The following is a 14,976-nucleotide window of genomic DNA, read 5'->3' as shown; positions in this document are numbered from 1 at the left end:
AGTGATCCATAATGCTGGCGATTGTCAGACTTTGTCCAGTTTTGATACTAATATATATTACTCATTGCTGTAGATTTATTTATTTATTTACTATTCTTTGCATTTTGTTACAAATTGACAGAACGATTTGTAATTTTATTACTCTGGTGTCAGTAAATTTTTTTTATTGAAAATTTGTCGAAGGATCATTTACAGATCAGAGAAAGGAAAAATATGAATTTCAAAAAGTTATTTTTCTTGTCCACACCTTTTTTTTTTTAGTGCTCAGCAAACAATGAATGTGCACTTCTGAATAGAGAAGTATGCACTGATATGCTTTGTGCACAATGCAATGCAATGCAATGCCAACTTTGTAGTGATTCTGTAATAAGTGATTTTATTATTCCATGTAAGTGAATTTATTATTCAGTTTTCATAATTTTACATGATGGAACATTCAAAAATTATGAATGTCCATGATGTCGGCGATCATCAAATGTATAGTTTGTAATAATAATATATGTTACTCATTGCTGTAGATTATTTTATTTTATTATTTTTACTATTTCTGCAATGCCACCTGGTGGTCTGAATAGGGTGCTCTTACCTGATTTACTTTAACTCCCTATCCCTTGGCAGGGGGAGGAGAGAGTTCCATCCCCTTCTTTTCCCTCTGGTGGGGCATGGGCATGCCCCACTGACCCCTGGGGTTGTCTACTGGTCCCATACTTCTGTCTTTCCTCACAGCCTTCAGTCTCCCCTCCCTCTCTATCTTTACTACTAGAATCAAACACGTCAAAATTTACCAAGCCCAACATCCAAAGTTTTAATCTTTATATTCCTTTTGGTCAAACCCAATCCTAGCAATTTTTTTTTTATTTTTTTTTTTTAGGTCTTAGCCACTGAAATCTCAGGAAACTAGGTGGCAGGACCTGCCAGAGTAAATATCTAATACTGGTGTACCTAACCTGCCTCCCAGGGGCATACTGTGGAAAATAGTGGGCCTCACCAGGAGTCCAACGGCTAAAAGGTCAGATGAACAATGGAACACAATACTCTACAATATCCATACACTTTTAAATCTCTGGCCTCTACAGTGTTCTGTATCCCATGACAATGTATGCTACGTGGAGATGGGGGAAACCCCTGGTGCCGTTAGACCCAAAATACACTATACACTATTTCTGCTTGGGTGGCACAGCGGTAGCGTCACTCCTCCCACAGTGGATGGAAAAGGCCCAGGTTCGAACCAGTTGATGACATGAGGAACTTTAATGGGCTTTTTTCACTCCGTGGCTGACTTAGTTGATCTCGGGCATAGATAGAAAGGTTTCCTCCACAGAAACTGGGGTTTTTTCATCTAGCAAAACAGACAAATTGACTTGAGAACACACATAATTTACAGACACAAATATGAGTTTATGTAATCAATTACAAGTAACCCTAATATAATAATAGTAAAAAATATATATATATATTTTTTTACTATTCTTTGCATTTTGTTCCAATTTGAGAGAACAATTTGTAATTTTATTATTCTGATGTCAATAATTTTTTTTTATTGACAATTTGTTGATTGATCATTTATAGATCAGATAAAGATATAATATGAATTTGCACTAAGACACTCAGAACTCAACTTCCTTTCATTGAAACTTTTGTGTTCAATGGCTCAAAGATGCTAAATATAAGAACTGACTCTGCAAATTAGATGGTGATTATTTCAAATGTTTTTGTAAATATTGTAAACATTTACAAAAATATCAACTAAAAATTTAATTTCAATATCACTTAATTTGGCTGACAGCCAAATTAAGTGATATTGAAATTACATAATAATCTTTTTGGTTTCCTGGGTAAATTTCAATGAATTCCAAAGGATGAATTAAGAAAACACACTGCAGATTTAGAAACTGCACTTTTCAGATATTAAAATCATTGAGGGAAATGAATTGGCAAGTATGTGAAAGTGGCAGATATTGATGGCCATATGCTAATGGAGAAAATGGAAGCACTGAAACCAATTCTTCCAGAAACGTGCTTCGAGAATCCTTTAAATATTTAAAAATTTCTCGCAACTAATGAAAGAGCCACTTTTATTTGCCTATTTCCCTATGGCGTTCAGGCGGTGATGAAAAGTGAAACATCTAACTGCTGTTATATCTGAGAAACTAATAGGCAATAGTATAAACAATTTATACTTATTTTGTCGGGTATATAATGCTGTTGACGAATATGCAAGAAAAAATTAGAAATTTTGATATTTAATATAAATTTTTTTTGAAAAAACAAAAGTTCACATTTTGGTCATTTACCGTTGTGCCTTGGTTACTTTCACTCACAATAACTTCTAAACTATGACAGATAGACATAAACAGTGAGCGACAAAATTATTCAGTAGGAAATGTAGTTTTTAAACCTATAATACAAAGTACATTGGATAATACGTTGGCATTCGAGGTGACGAATATGCAAGAAAAAATTAGAAATTTTGATATTTAATATAATTTTTTTCGAAAAAACAAAAGTTCACATTTTGGTCATTTACCGTTGCGCCTTGGTTACTTTCACTCTCAATAACTTCTAAACTATGACAGATAGACATAAACAGTGAGCGGCAAAATTGTTCAGTAGGAAATGTAGTTTTTAAACCTATAATACGTTGGATAATACATTGGCATTCGAGGTGAGCAGACGTGCTTAGACAGGGCTCCTCAGTTAAGTGGTTTACTTTTGGATAGTGCTTTTAAATATTTGATTTATTTAGATATTGTTGGATTATTTTGTTATAGGTTTTCCTGTAACTGTTTGATTTTAATAATATTATAGATATAATTTTTTAAAGTTACTTCCATTGATATTTATTTAATTTTATAATGGTAATTATGAGATCTGCCTTAAACACGTCACAGGGTATCGTGACTCACACGGAAATAGCAGATGGCGATTTACGGGTGAGTCATGATTTAATCTGTTGTGGAACCTGTGGTATGTTTTCCAAGGTTGACCTGGTGACTAATCCTACCTCACCTGGGGATTCTTTTCTTTGTGATCGATGTAAGGAGTGCACCGATCTTAAATTACAATTTGGTGCACTGATGGAACAATTTGAGTCCCTGAAAAAACGAGTGCTTGCCCTTGAAAATAATGCATCTGGGAGCTCGTCAGGGACTCAAAACTCCAGCAATCTACCAAGTGATGCACACGCGATTCGAGCCTCAAAACAGAAAAACCAAGTGCAAACTACTCTGGTTAAAAAGGACATTGTTTTATTAGGAGACTCCATTGTCAGGGAAACGGGGAATATTTTTTGCAATAAAGATAGGTGGAGCAGTACCAGGGTATGTCTGCCGGGAGCAACTATTGATGATGTCACCAACAGATTGTCAGATTTTAAAGGGGGTAAAGAAAATATTATAATTCATGTGGGGACAAATGATATTAAACGTACACGATCTGACGATTTGTTGGAAAAATACAGGACCATGCTGAGGAAATGTCGCGAGCTAGGCCATAATGTCTATGTGTCTGCAATTCTGCCCAGACACGATAGGAGGGATTATATGTTAAGAGCCTTGTGGATTAACTCAAGACTTGAAGGAATCTGCAAGGCTTTAGGGGGTAAATTTCTATCAGCATGGCCCACACTTGTAGGTAGAGGGAATTTGTTTTGTAGAGACGGGATACACTTAAACAAAGGTGGTGCAAAAGTTTTTGCCAGTATTTTTGAGGATACCTTAAAGGTTCAGGAAACTGCTAGTTAGGGGGGATGTGGGTAATACTGACACGCGTTCATCTGATAATATTGGTCAATGTAACTCTTGCACATACCTTAAGAGTTCTTATCTGTTACCCCAACTGGACGTATTATCTAGATGTTCTGGGGGCAAAGACGTTTCACGTGAGTGGGTAGCTAATATCAGGGAAGGGAGCCTAAAAAACTTCAAGGGTTGTGTTAGGGTTGTTAAATATACAAGAACAGTAAATCTTAATTGTTTATACAGTAATGTTAGAAGTGTCGTCAATAAAATGAGCGAATTCGAACTGCTGGTTAAAACAAGTAACGCGGACATAATAGGGCTTACAGAGACGTGGTGCCACCCGGAAATTGGGGATGATGAGTTTCAGTACGGATTGTATAATGTATTTAGGAAGGATAGGTTAGATAGAAGGGGTGGTGGGGTAAAGCTTCTTATCAGAAGCAGCCTGAGTGCGACGATAGCTTTCCCGGATTCAGACATTTCACATGCTAGTATAGAGTCTGTATGGTGTGAGATAGTTGGAAACAAAGGTATAATGCGAGTAGGAGTAATCTACAGACCAGGTGATTGTGAAGATTATGACAAAAGCCTCTATATGCAAATGGAATGGGCAAGTAAGCGTCAATGCCTTATTATGGGCGATTTCAATTTGCCTCTAATTGATTGGAGTAAATGGGAAGGAAACTCGACATGGGAACAAAATTTTTAAATCAACTAGATGACTGTTATTTGTATCAACATGTCAGGGAAAGTACTAGAGAAAAGAATATCCTAGACCTCATCATCACCTATGAAAATCAGATGACATAACAGGGCTGAGAGTAGAGGAACCAGTAGCAGGAAGTGATCACGGAGTTCTATGGTGGATGATGACAAGAGGTAAAAGGCAAAGGAATGGGTTTTAATTTCAGAAAAGGAAATTACAATGCCTTAAGGTACTACATGGCCTCTATTAACTGGGTAGATATCACGCAGAGAATGAATACAATTGAACTGTGGTACGCTTTTAAAACAATAATCACAGATGCCTTGAATGCGTATATACCATTAAAAAAATACTCCACGAGAAGGGTTCCAAGTTGGATGAATAGTGAAGTTGCCGCATTACTTGAGCAGAAAAAGGTGGCATGGAAAGGTTACAGAGCAATAAAAAGTACTGAAGCCTATAACAGCTGAAGGTGATGTGTAATAGAGCCACAGAAAAGGTTCGACAGGCAAAGGCAGTTTATGAGAAATCACTAGCAAACAGAGCAAAGAGGGGGGATAAAGAATTCTTCACATATATAAATGCCAAGAAGAGCAGGACAAACCAGATCGGACCTTTACGTAAGGGAAAGGGGATAGTAATAAATACACCAGCTGCCGTTGCAGATGAACTCAACAGTTATTTTGCATCGATATTTACAAATGAAAAGCCTTTTGTGGCAATAAGAAATTGTGGGAGCGAAGTTAAAATATATATGTAATAATGATATTGAAATTTCGCAAGATTATTTAACGAAAAAACTTTCGAGCCTACAGACCAGTAAGGCTCCTGGAGTTGATGGAATATACCCTATAATCTTAAGCGAGGCGGCAAGCGAGTGCATTGAACCATTGAGGCTAATCATGCGAGCATCACTAGACTCTGGGGAAATTCCCTTGGATTGGAAAAGTGCAAATGTATCTCCCATACATAAGGGTAGCTCAAAAAGTGAAGTTGGAAATTATCGACCTGTCAGTCTGACTTCAGTAGTAGGGAAAATCATGGAGGCAATGATCAAGGGTGGAATTCAGGATCATTTGGATCGAACTGAAATTCTCAAGGATACTCAGCATGGTTTTGTAAAGGGAAAATCATGTTTAACAAATCTGGTTCGCTATTTCGAAAGGGTCACTCACGAGCTGGATTTAGGGAATAATTTGGACATTGTTTATTTAGATTTCAGCAAAGCTTTTGACTCAGTCCCACATGAGCGGTAGCTTTATAAGCTGGAACAGGTTGGAATCACTGGGAAAATCCTTAGATGGATAGAAGGATGGCTTCAGGGCAGGAGGCAGAGGGTTGTGATAAATGGCTATTCCTCAGATTGGGTTGATGTAAGAAGTGGGGTTCCTCAAGGATCAGTATTAGGACCACTGTTGTTTTTAATTTTCATAAACGACATTGATGAAGGGATAGAGGGTGTGATGTCTAAATTTGCAGATGATGTTAAAATTGCTAGAGTAGTTAATGATCACTGTCAAGCTGAGCTTCTTCAGAGAGACCAAGATAGACTTTAAGAATGGTCAGAAAAATGACAACTATGCTTTAATCCAACAAAGTGTAAGGTATTACACCTGGGAAACAGTAATCCCAAAAAAACTTATTCACTTGGTGGAGTTCAACTAAACCCAGTACTGGAGGAAAGGGACTTGAGTGTTACGATACGGTCAGACATGAAATTCTCTGAGCATTGTAAACAGGTTGCAAGGAAGGCCCATGGTGTCCTATCGATGATCTATCGAACTTTTGCAAGTAGAGATAGGGACGTGATAATCCCATTATATAAGGCTTATGTTAGACCACACTTGGAATACTGTGTTCAAGTATGGAGACCGCACTTAAAGAAAGACATCGAGCTTCTTGAAAGGGTGCAAATAAGGGTAACTCGCCTGGTGAGATCGGCAAAAGGCATCCTTATGATGAAAGACTTCGAATATGTGGGTTGCAGAGTTTGAAAACTAGACACCTTAGAGGAGATTTGATTGAGGTGTTTAAGGCTCTGAGAGGCATCAGTAAAATGAATGAGGACAAAATTTTCAAGATTATAAATGATGCTAGAACTAGGGGACATAAATTCAAGTTAAGGGGGGGAAATGTTTAGATTGGACTGCAGGAAGTTTTATTTTAGCCAGAGAGTTATAAATTACTGGAATAAGTTGCCTTCATGGGTGGTAGAGGCCGACAGTTTGGGGAAATTCAAAGGTCATCTGGATAGTACTTTCTGGTAAGGGAAGCGCATAGGATGATAGGTTTAATTTCCTTTTTATTTTATTTATTTTTTATTTATTAATTATTATTATTTATTTATTTTTTGTTTTTATCATTGTTTTGTTCGGATTTTTTTTTTTTTTTTGGCTTGTGCAGCATAAGCCATAGGCTTTCTTGCACCATGCGGCCGTTACTAATACTAATACTATAACTAGTTTTGATGTAGCTCTTATGGTTCCTGAGTAATAGCGATGCACAGTTAAGAGAGTTGAAAAATTCAAGCATTTTCAAGTTTGTTTTCGCAATATCTTGAAAACTATAAATGTAAGACAAAAACAGTAAGCAACAAAATTGTTGCCCTTTGAGAGCTCTACAAGGATATATAACTAGATTTCAAATCAAGTTTTTAGTTTTCGAGAGTTGAACAACTCGTTAAAGTAACTATGTTGTTCTGTTACTTCGCATTTGTTGAGCAATGCAGTTGTGTTTCATTTAGTTAAGTTGTGGCGATGCCGAAAGTTACATCAACTAAATGTGTTAAAAGAAATACTGTTCAAAGTTTAGGACTAAATGGATGTCAGATGAACTAATGAGACTTGTGGTAGAGAAGAAAAATACATGGGATGCATATAATTATCGGCTACACAGAAGCCTATGGCAGATATAAGCTAGTCTGTAATCATCACAAAGGAGATTAAGAAAGCAAAGGCGGATTATGAGAAATCTTTTGCAAAGGATGCTAAGAAAAACAGCAAGGACTTCTTTACTTATATAAACTCTAGAAGGAAGGGGATGAATCAAATTGGTCAACTTGATATTGATGGTTCGACTGTTGACGATCCTGCTCAGATAGCTGATAATCTGTATGCGTATTTTGCATCTACATTAACACAAGAGGACTTATTTACGAAGAGGAATGCCAAAGGTTTATTAAACTGTAACAGAGTGCTTAATGATTTTGTAATAACTGAGAGCAAAGTGGAGTAGAAATTGTTGAAGTTAAACATAAAAAAGGCACCTGTGGTGGATGGGATCTATCCAGTTATATTAAAAGAGGTGGCAAAGGAAATAAGCAAATCCTTAGCCATAATTATGAGAGCATCCTTGGACTCAGGGGAAGTCCCTGCGGACTGGAGATGTGAAAATGTATCCATGTATACTCCATTGTCAGGGAAATGGGAAAAATATTGTGCAAAAAGGATAAGTGGAATAGGACCAAGGCATGTCTGCCAGAGGGAACAAGAAAGTGAAACACTCTTGATCTGATTATCAGCAGTGATTCTACGAGTATATGTATTCAGAATCTGCAGATAAAAGGATTACTGGGTTGCAATGATCACAGTGTATTGATGGGATTTACTTAAAGAAGTAACTCCCATTAAGGGTAAAGGGAAGGGTTTTTACTTTAGCAAAGGAGACTACAGTGGTCTCACACACTTTTTAGATTCTATACAGTGAGACCAATGATGATGTTAACTAACAATGTTACCAACAACAAATTCTAAATGGAAAACATTCATGGAAATAATCATAGTGGCAGCTAGGCTTTTCATATCAACTAAGAAGTACTGTTCAAAGCTTACATCTAAACGAATGTCAGAAGAACTAATGAGACATGTTGGCATTAGCGCTAGCATTAGTAGAGGCACATGATGCAAGAAAGCAAGCTTATGCAGCATCAGCCAAATAAAAAAAAAAAAAAAAGCTCCAATTTCACCCCTCCATTTGTTCCAAATACCTGTCCAACTCAGCCTTAAATTTATTTAGGCTATCAACTTCCACAACAAAAGATGGAAGTCAGTTCCACCAATCAGCCACCCGCTGGCTAAAGGCAAACTTCTTACATCTATCCTACAACTGTCTTTCTTCAATTTGAATTTATGCCCTCTCAGGTGATTATTCTGAGCAAGAGGAAGAATCCTATCAGCACTGAGCATGCTCAAACCATTCAAGGCTTTATACACCTCGATCAGATCAACTTGCAGGTGCCTAGTCTCCAAACACTGTAATCTGCAAAAACTTAAGCCTTTCTTCGTAAGAGCAACCCTTTGTTCCACTCACTAATCTTGTTGCCCTTCTCTGTAGTCTTTCCAATAGCTCTACATCCTTCTTAAAATGAGGCCTCCAGACCTGTATAAAGTACTCAAGGTGTGGCCTGACCATCGCCTTATAAAAGGGGATAATCACCTCCTTATCCCTGCTAGAAAAATTCCTGTATATCATTGACAAGACACCATGAGCTACTCTTGCAGACTGTCTGCACAATTACCCCAGGTCCTTTTCATTCTCTACCATTGTCAGTGTAGTATCACACAGTTGATACGTTACTCTGGGGTTACTGCTTCCCATATGCAGTACTTTACATTTGTCAATGTTAAACTTCAGTTGCCACCTCTTAGCCCATCTGTTCAACTTTTCTAGATCATGTTGCAGCAGCGTACTGTCATTAGTGTCATTAACAATCCTACCGACCTTCGTATCATCTGCAAATTTGGATATTAAGCCTGATATACCATCATCAATATCATTAATGAATACAGAAAACAACAATGGACCCAACACTGAACCCTGGGGCACTCCACTAATAACATTAGTCCACGAAGAGCAGCGTCCATTGATTACCACTCTGTCTTCTCCCACTCAACCATCCCTTTATCCATAGCAGCAATTTGCCTCCAATGCTGAACTGCTCCAATTTGTGCAGGAGTCTTGCATGTGCAATGGTATAAAAAGCCTTTCTAAGATCCAAATATATGATATCAAAGTTATTCCCTGCATCCAGTTGCTTTGTGATGTGGCACAGAAGAAAAATGCATGGGATATATACAGATTGTCAGGTGGTACAGAAGCCTATTGTAGATATAAACTAGTCTGAAATTAATCACAAAGGAGGTTAGTTTTCCAAGGCAGTTATGAGAAGTTTCTGGCAAAGAATACCAAGAAAAGCAGCAAAGGCTTCTTTACTGAAAGGGGTTGAATCACACTGATCCACTTCATGTTGATGATCCTGCTCAGGTTGCTAACAGGCTGAATAAGTATTTTGCATCTACATTCAGACATGAGGAATTTTTTAGGGAGGGGGATGTCAGAAGTTTATCAAATTCTACCAGGGAGTTTAATGATTTTGTGATCACTGAGAGATAAGTGGAAGAGAAATTGTTGAAGTTAAACATAAAAAAGGCACCTTGGATGGATGGGATATATCCAATTACTTTTAGGGAGGCAACAAAGGAGGTAAGCAAACCCTTAAACATAATTATGAAGGCATCTTTGGATTCAGGGGAGGTCCCTATGGACTGGAGATGTGTGAATGTATCTCCAATTCACAAAGGGTGATCAAATGTTGACATAAGTAATTACAGACCTGTTAGATTAACTTCTGTTTTGTGTAAAATAACGGACTTACCGATTAAAAAAGTAATGCAGAACCATCTAGACCAGGCCTGGCTAACCCGAATCGTTCTGCAGGTCACCTTGACAAACTACAAATTTTTCGTGGGGCCACATAAAATAAAACAATCTTTTAAAAATAAAAAATCAAATGCCATAAAAATTTATTTTATTCATTCATTTTTATTTTATTTCTACATCAATGAGATATTTGCTTTTCTTTGCAATCACTCAAATTGTTTTAAAATCTACTTCAATATTGGCAGTTGCACACTTTAATTGATTTCTTATTGAAGCTTGAGATTTACTTTTAATAAATTTCATAATTGAAAAGAAAGTTTCACAAACGCATGCAGATTCGAAGGTGCCCAAATTTTTTGTGCAAAAAAAATCTTAATTTGGGATACTTTTCCACTGTCACATATGTGTTGTAAAAGTTGATTTTTGATGTTGTGGCGTGAACGAGTTTTAATTCATTGTTGCACTGTAAATCAATTACTTCCATCTGCAGGGTTTCTGGTTTGAAAAAGGGGATGAATGGTGGGATTCTGGGAAGTACAGCAGGTCTAGTATTATATTTCTTGTTATTTATCGTGCCTAGTGCAGCAAGTTAATGATTTTAAACTGATGTAGTCAGTAGTATCAAAATCATCTGTCGGGCCGCATGCAGCCCACAGATTGACCAGGCCTGATCTAGACAGATGTGCAGTTATACTTTAGTCACAGCATGGGTTTGTTAAGAGGAGATCATGTCTGACCAATCTGATTGTATACTATGATACAGTGACAAAGGAACTGGATACAAAAAATAATTTTGATATCATATACTTGGATTTCAGGAAATATTTTGATACTGTTACACATAAAAGACTACTGTACCAATTGGAGCAGTGTGGCATTAAGGTAAAGTTACTGCTAAGGTTACGGAGATGGTTGAGTGGGAGAAGACAGAGAGTGGTTATCAATGGACACTGCTCTTCGTGGAGTAATGTTATTAGTGGTGTCCCACAGAGTTTGGTGCTGGGCTCTTGTTATTTTCAGTATTTATTAATGGTATTGATGAGGGTATATATCAGGCATAATGTCTAAGTTTGCAGATGATACAAAAGTTGGAAGGGTAGTTAATGACAGTAATGAAGGTAAGCTGCTGCAACAAGGTGTAGAAAAATTAGGCAGATTGGCTGTGAAATAGCAACTGAAGTTTAACATTGGCAAATGCAATGTAATACACATGGGCTGTAGTAATCCCAGAATAACGTATTGACTGTGTGGTACTACACTTAGAGTAGTGGAACATGACAAGTACCTGGGGATTACTGTGCAGTTTGGTCTGAAGTTCTCTGACAATGCACACAGGCTGCCAGAACAGCTCATGGGATTTTGTCAATGATATACAAGAATTTTGCTAGAAGGGATAAGGAGGTGATTATTCTATTGAATAAGTCAATGGTCTGGCCACATCTTGTGTGCTGCATACATTTCTGGATGCTCCATATTAGGAAGGATGTAGGGCTGCTTGAATGACTACAGAGAAGGGAAATGAAATTGGTGAGGGGAACAAAGGGGTGCTGTACCAAGAAAGGTTTGGTTTCTGCAAATTGGAGCATTTGGAGACTGGGCACCTGCGAGCTGGTCTGACTAAGGTGTTTAAGGCTTTAAGTGGCTTAAGCAAACTCAGTGCTGATGGGATTCTTTCTCTTGCTCAGAGTATGCACATGAGGGAATATAAATTCAAACTGATTAAGGATGGTTGCAAACCAGATGTGCAGAAGTTTCTCTTCAGCCAAAGGGTGGTTGATTGTTGAAACAAGCTACCAACCGTTGTTCTTGAAGTGGATAGTTTCGATAAATTCAAGGAAAAACTAGACAAACTATTGGATGGAATGTATAGATGAAAGAGGATTTTTTTTTTCTGCTGATGCTGTATAAGCTTGCTTTCTTGCAGCATTTGCCACTATTAATACTGATACTAAATTTTAAATGAATCAAATTAATTAATTGAAATTAACTCCAGAATAGTATGCCCTAACCTATTTTCAGTTTACATTTTTAGTTCTTGTTATTACATTTGTATATTTAGGAATATGAATTTGTTTCGTTTCCTTAGTTTGGTAATTATATTGTAATGTGTCAGCTAACTGCATAATAACTGTTTAACAATAGAGTTACTAAAAAATAGTTTTCATGGTTCAAAACTTGTGTTTATTTACTTTTTCTAAATAGAAAGAAGAATGTAAGAAGTTTATAAAGGGACATCTAATAATTATCCTATTCCATAGGTAGAGCGGGCAAAAAGTACTGGTTGATTAGGTGGCTCCTTGGAGCATAATGATATAAATAGCACCTATTGCCCAAAGAAACAAAAAAAAAAAAAAAAAAAATATATATATATATATATATATATATATATATATATATATATATAATTAATAATAAGTAATAATAAAAATCATAATGGCTAATGAATGAAAAATTTGTAGCATTAAGTACTATTTGTATATGTAACTTTAATTTTATTTATTCTGCTTTTATTTTTCTGGCACTATTTAATTTTTTTTCCATTATAACTACATCTAATGGGTAAGCTCCCCTTTCTCATACTCTTATCTAATCTGCATATCTGTATATATATTTAATTTATTTTTTTTATTTCTGTTTTATGTTTTTTCATTGTATTTATTCTATATCCCACTATCCTACTGTTGTACCAACAGCAATGGTAGGAGTGCCGAAAGTAGACCTCTCCCAGAGTGATATTTTACCTGAAGCCGAAACTGTGTAGGATTTTACAGATAGAAATAATTCAGGGATATATAAGACTTAAATGACACACTTACTGCTTTCTGCTTCTGATATTCCACTACCCACAGATCTTCTTGTTTCTCTCTTTTTTTTTCATACTGTTTTCTTCTAGAAACACCGTCCATTTCTCGTAGAAGACCATCCTACAAAAATGAAACTACTTACTTAAAAAAAAAATAATAAATATGCACTAAGCATTATACAAAATTCAGTTAACATTCTGTATTTAATCACTCTAAATGAGTGATTTTCAAAAGAAGAAGAAGAAGAAAAAAAAAAAAAAAAAGCACTACAATCTATGATCTGATAGCTGAATTTTCAGTTAACTGAAAATGGTACATTCAGAAGCACAACAAAGTAGTAAAAGTAGCATGGTTATGTTTTAATGTAGGCACTGAAATAATTTAAGAATTTTGTGTATTTGTGCATTTGTTTTCTGCTGGAAGACATTTTTGGTCCCTTCAGTGACAGAGCCAAACTTTTGACCATCAAGGCTTGGACTTATGATTACATCAGAGATGACACTGTTAGCTAAGAATCAACATAAATCGTTAATACTGTTTTATAGAAAGACATCATTAAAAAGGGTAAATCTGCTGTTTGGCTAAAACTCAGAGCACCATTGTGATAGCTGTTTGGTCTTTCAGATGAATGGCAGCCTCTAATAAAGGCTTCGTATACCTCACACAACAAAGTAGTAAAGGCTGACATGTAAATTCTTAAATTATTTTGACTGCATTGAAATATATAACCCTGTTGAAAAATTTAAAAATATAACCCTGCAACCTTTATTACTGTTGTATGCATTTAACTGGAAGCTTTTTTTTTCCATATGCCATGGTGGCTCATTTAGACTTGACACATTATTCACAAGCTGGCTACTTGTCATCTAATGAGAGACCAGTAAGTCTTGAAAAATGGCTGTCATGATGGTGGAACCCTCAGTTTTAGACAATAGCAGAATTCACTTTTATTGGTGATGCTATGTGAATAAAATGACATTACCAATTTAAGGTGACTTGTGGATAACAGCATTATTTCTAATGTGAGTATTAGTCAACATTCATGGACAAAAGTTAAGTTGATCTCGTCAATGGAGAGACAAAAGTGTAACAAAAAAAAAAAAAAAAAAAAAACTGAATACAGAAATGTGTACAATTCTTAAATCAAAAGCACAAATAATTTTTTGGAATGAAAATTTTTTTTTTTAGAATTTTTTTTAGAATTTTAGAATTTTGTAATTTTTCCTATCAAAAATATCTCAAAGAATACATAGTGAAAAAGTTTTAAATACTAATTTCTGGTCACAAAACTATAAAGTAAAATACTTTTTCAAATATCAAAAAGTTGTGGAAAAAAATCTGGTTTACCAAGGAATATTTTCTGGTCAAAAAATCACAAGCCTAGAGATAATACACAAAGTAATATGAAGAGGCAATGACTTATAGATGTGCATACTTGATATGGCTCTATTCATGCACATAGAAATTTGTGTACCTTCTTTGATTTTCAGGGCTGGAAATTAGCATAGTACTGGAATGGGATATTCTGAAGGACACACACACACACACACACACACACACACACACACACACACACACACACACACACAATAATGCCTCCCAGGAGAATGAGAAAACAGTCATTATATCGATTGTTCATAAAATAGCATTAGGTTAATGAGAAATTTGCAGGGACCAACAACGTTGTAACATGTGGAACGTTAAAAAGAGGGTCGCTATAAAGAGCTTCGGCTGTATAAATGATTTTATAAGCCATAAATTCAGATTATAAGGAAAGAGATTTATACTGGATTGTAGAAAGTTTTCTTTTAGCCAGTGAGTTGTTAGTTACTGGAATGAATAACCCTTAATAATTGGGGTTGACAGTTTGGGAAATTCAAAGGTTAGCTGGATAATTACTACATGTGGAGAAAATCATGTTTTTTTCTTTCTATTTTTTATACATTTATTTTTTCTTTTATTATTAATTTTTATTTAGTTATTTATTATTATTATATTAATTTAATTATTTTTGGCCTGTATGGAAAAATATTTAGACTGCTTTTACAGGGAATGGATACTCTTAAAT

The 14,976-nt window shown here is 35.8% G+C and overlaps 1 protein-coding gene across 1 annotated transcript in view; it reads right to left on the bottom strand.

Moving 5' to 3' along the window:
- LOC150089920 (cilia- and flagella-associated protein 45-like) overlaps window positions 1-14,976 on the bottom strand; it is a 154,820-nt gene that overhangs the window by 47,881 nt on the left and 91,963 nt on the right. Inside the window, exon 8 of the mRNA XM_090390133.1 lies at window positions 12,921-13,028. Within this exon, the coding sequence (XP_090246259.1) occupies window positions 12,921-13,028 (108 nt within the window). The remainder of the gene's footprint in view (window positions 1-12,920; window positions 13,029-14,976) is intronic.

The sequence above is a fragment of the Mastigoproctus giganteus genome, chromosome 2 (assembly GCF_048544385.1).
Source record: "Mastigoproctus giganteus isolate SK-2022 chromosome 2, ASM4854438v1, whole genome shotgun sequence".
NCBI classification, from domain to species: Eukaryota; Metazoa; Arthropoda; class Arachnida; order Uropygi; family Thelyphonidae; genus Mastigoproctus; species Mastigoproctus giganteus.
The sequence above is the reverse complement of the archived record's forward strand: the minus strand, read 5'-3'. Positions and strand labels throughout refer to the sequence as shown.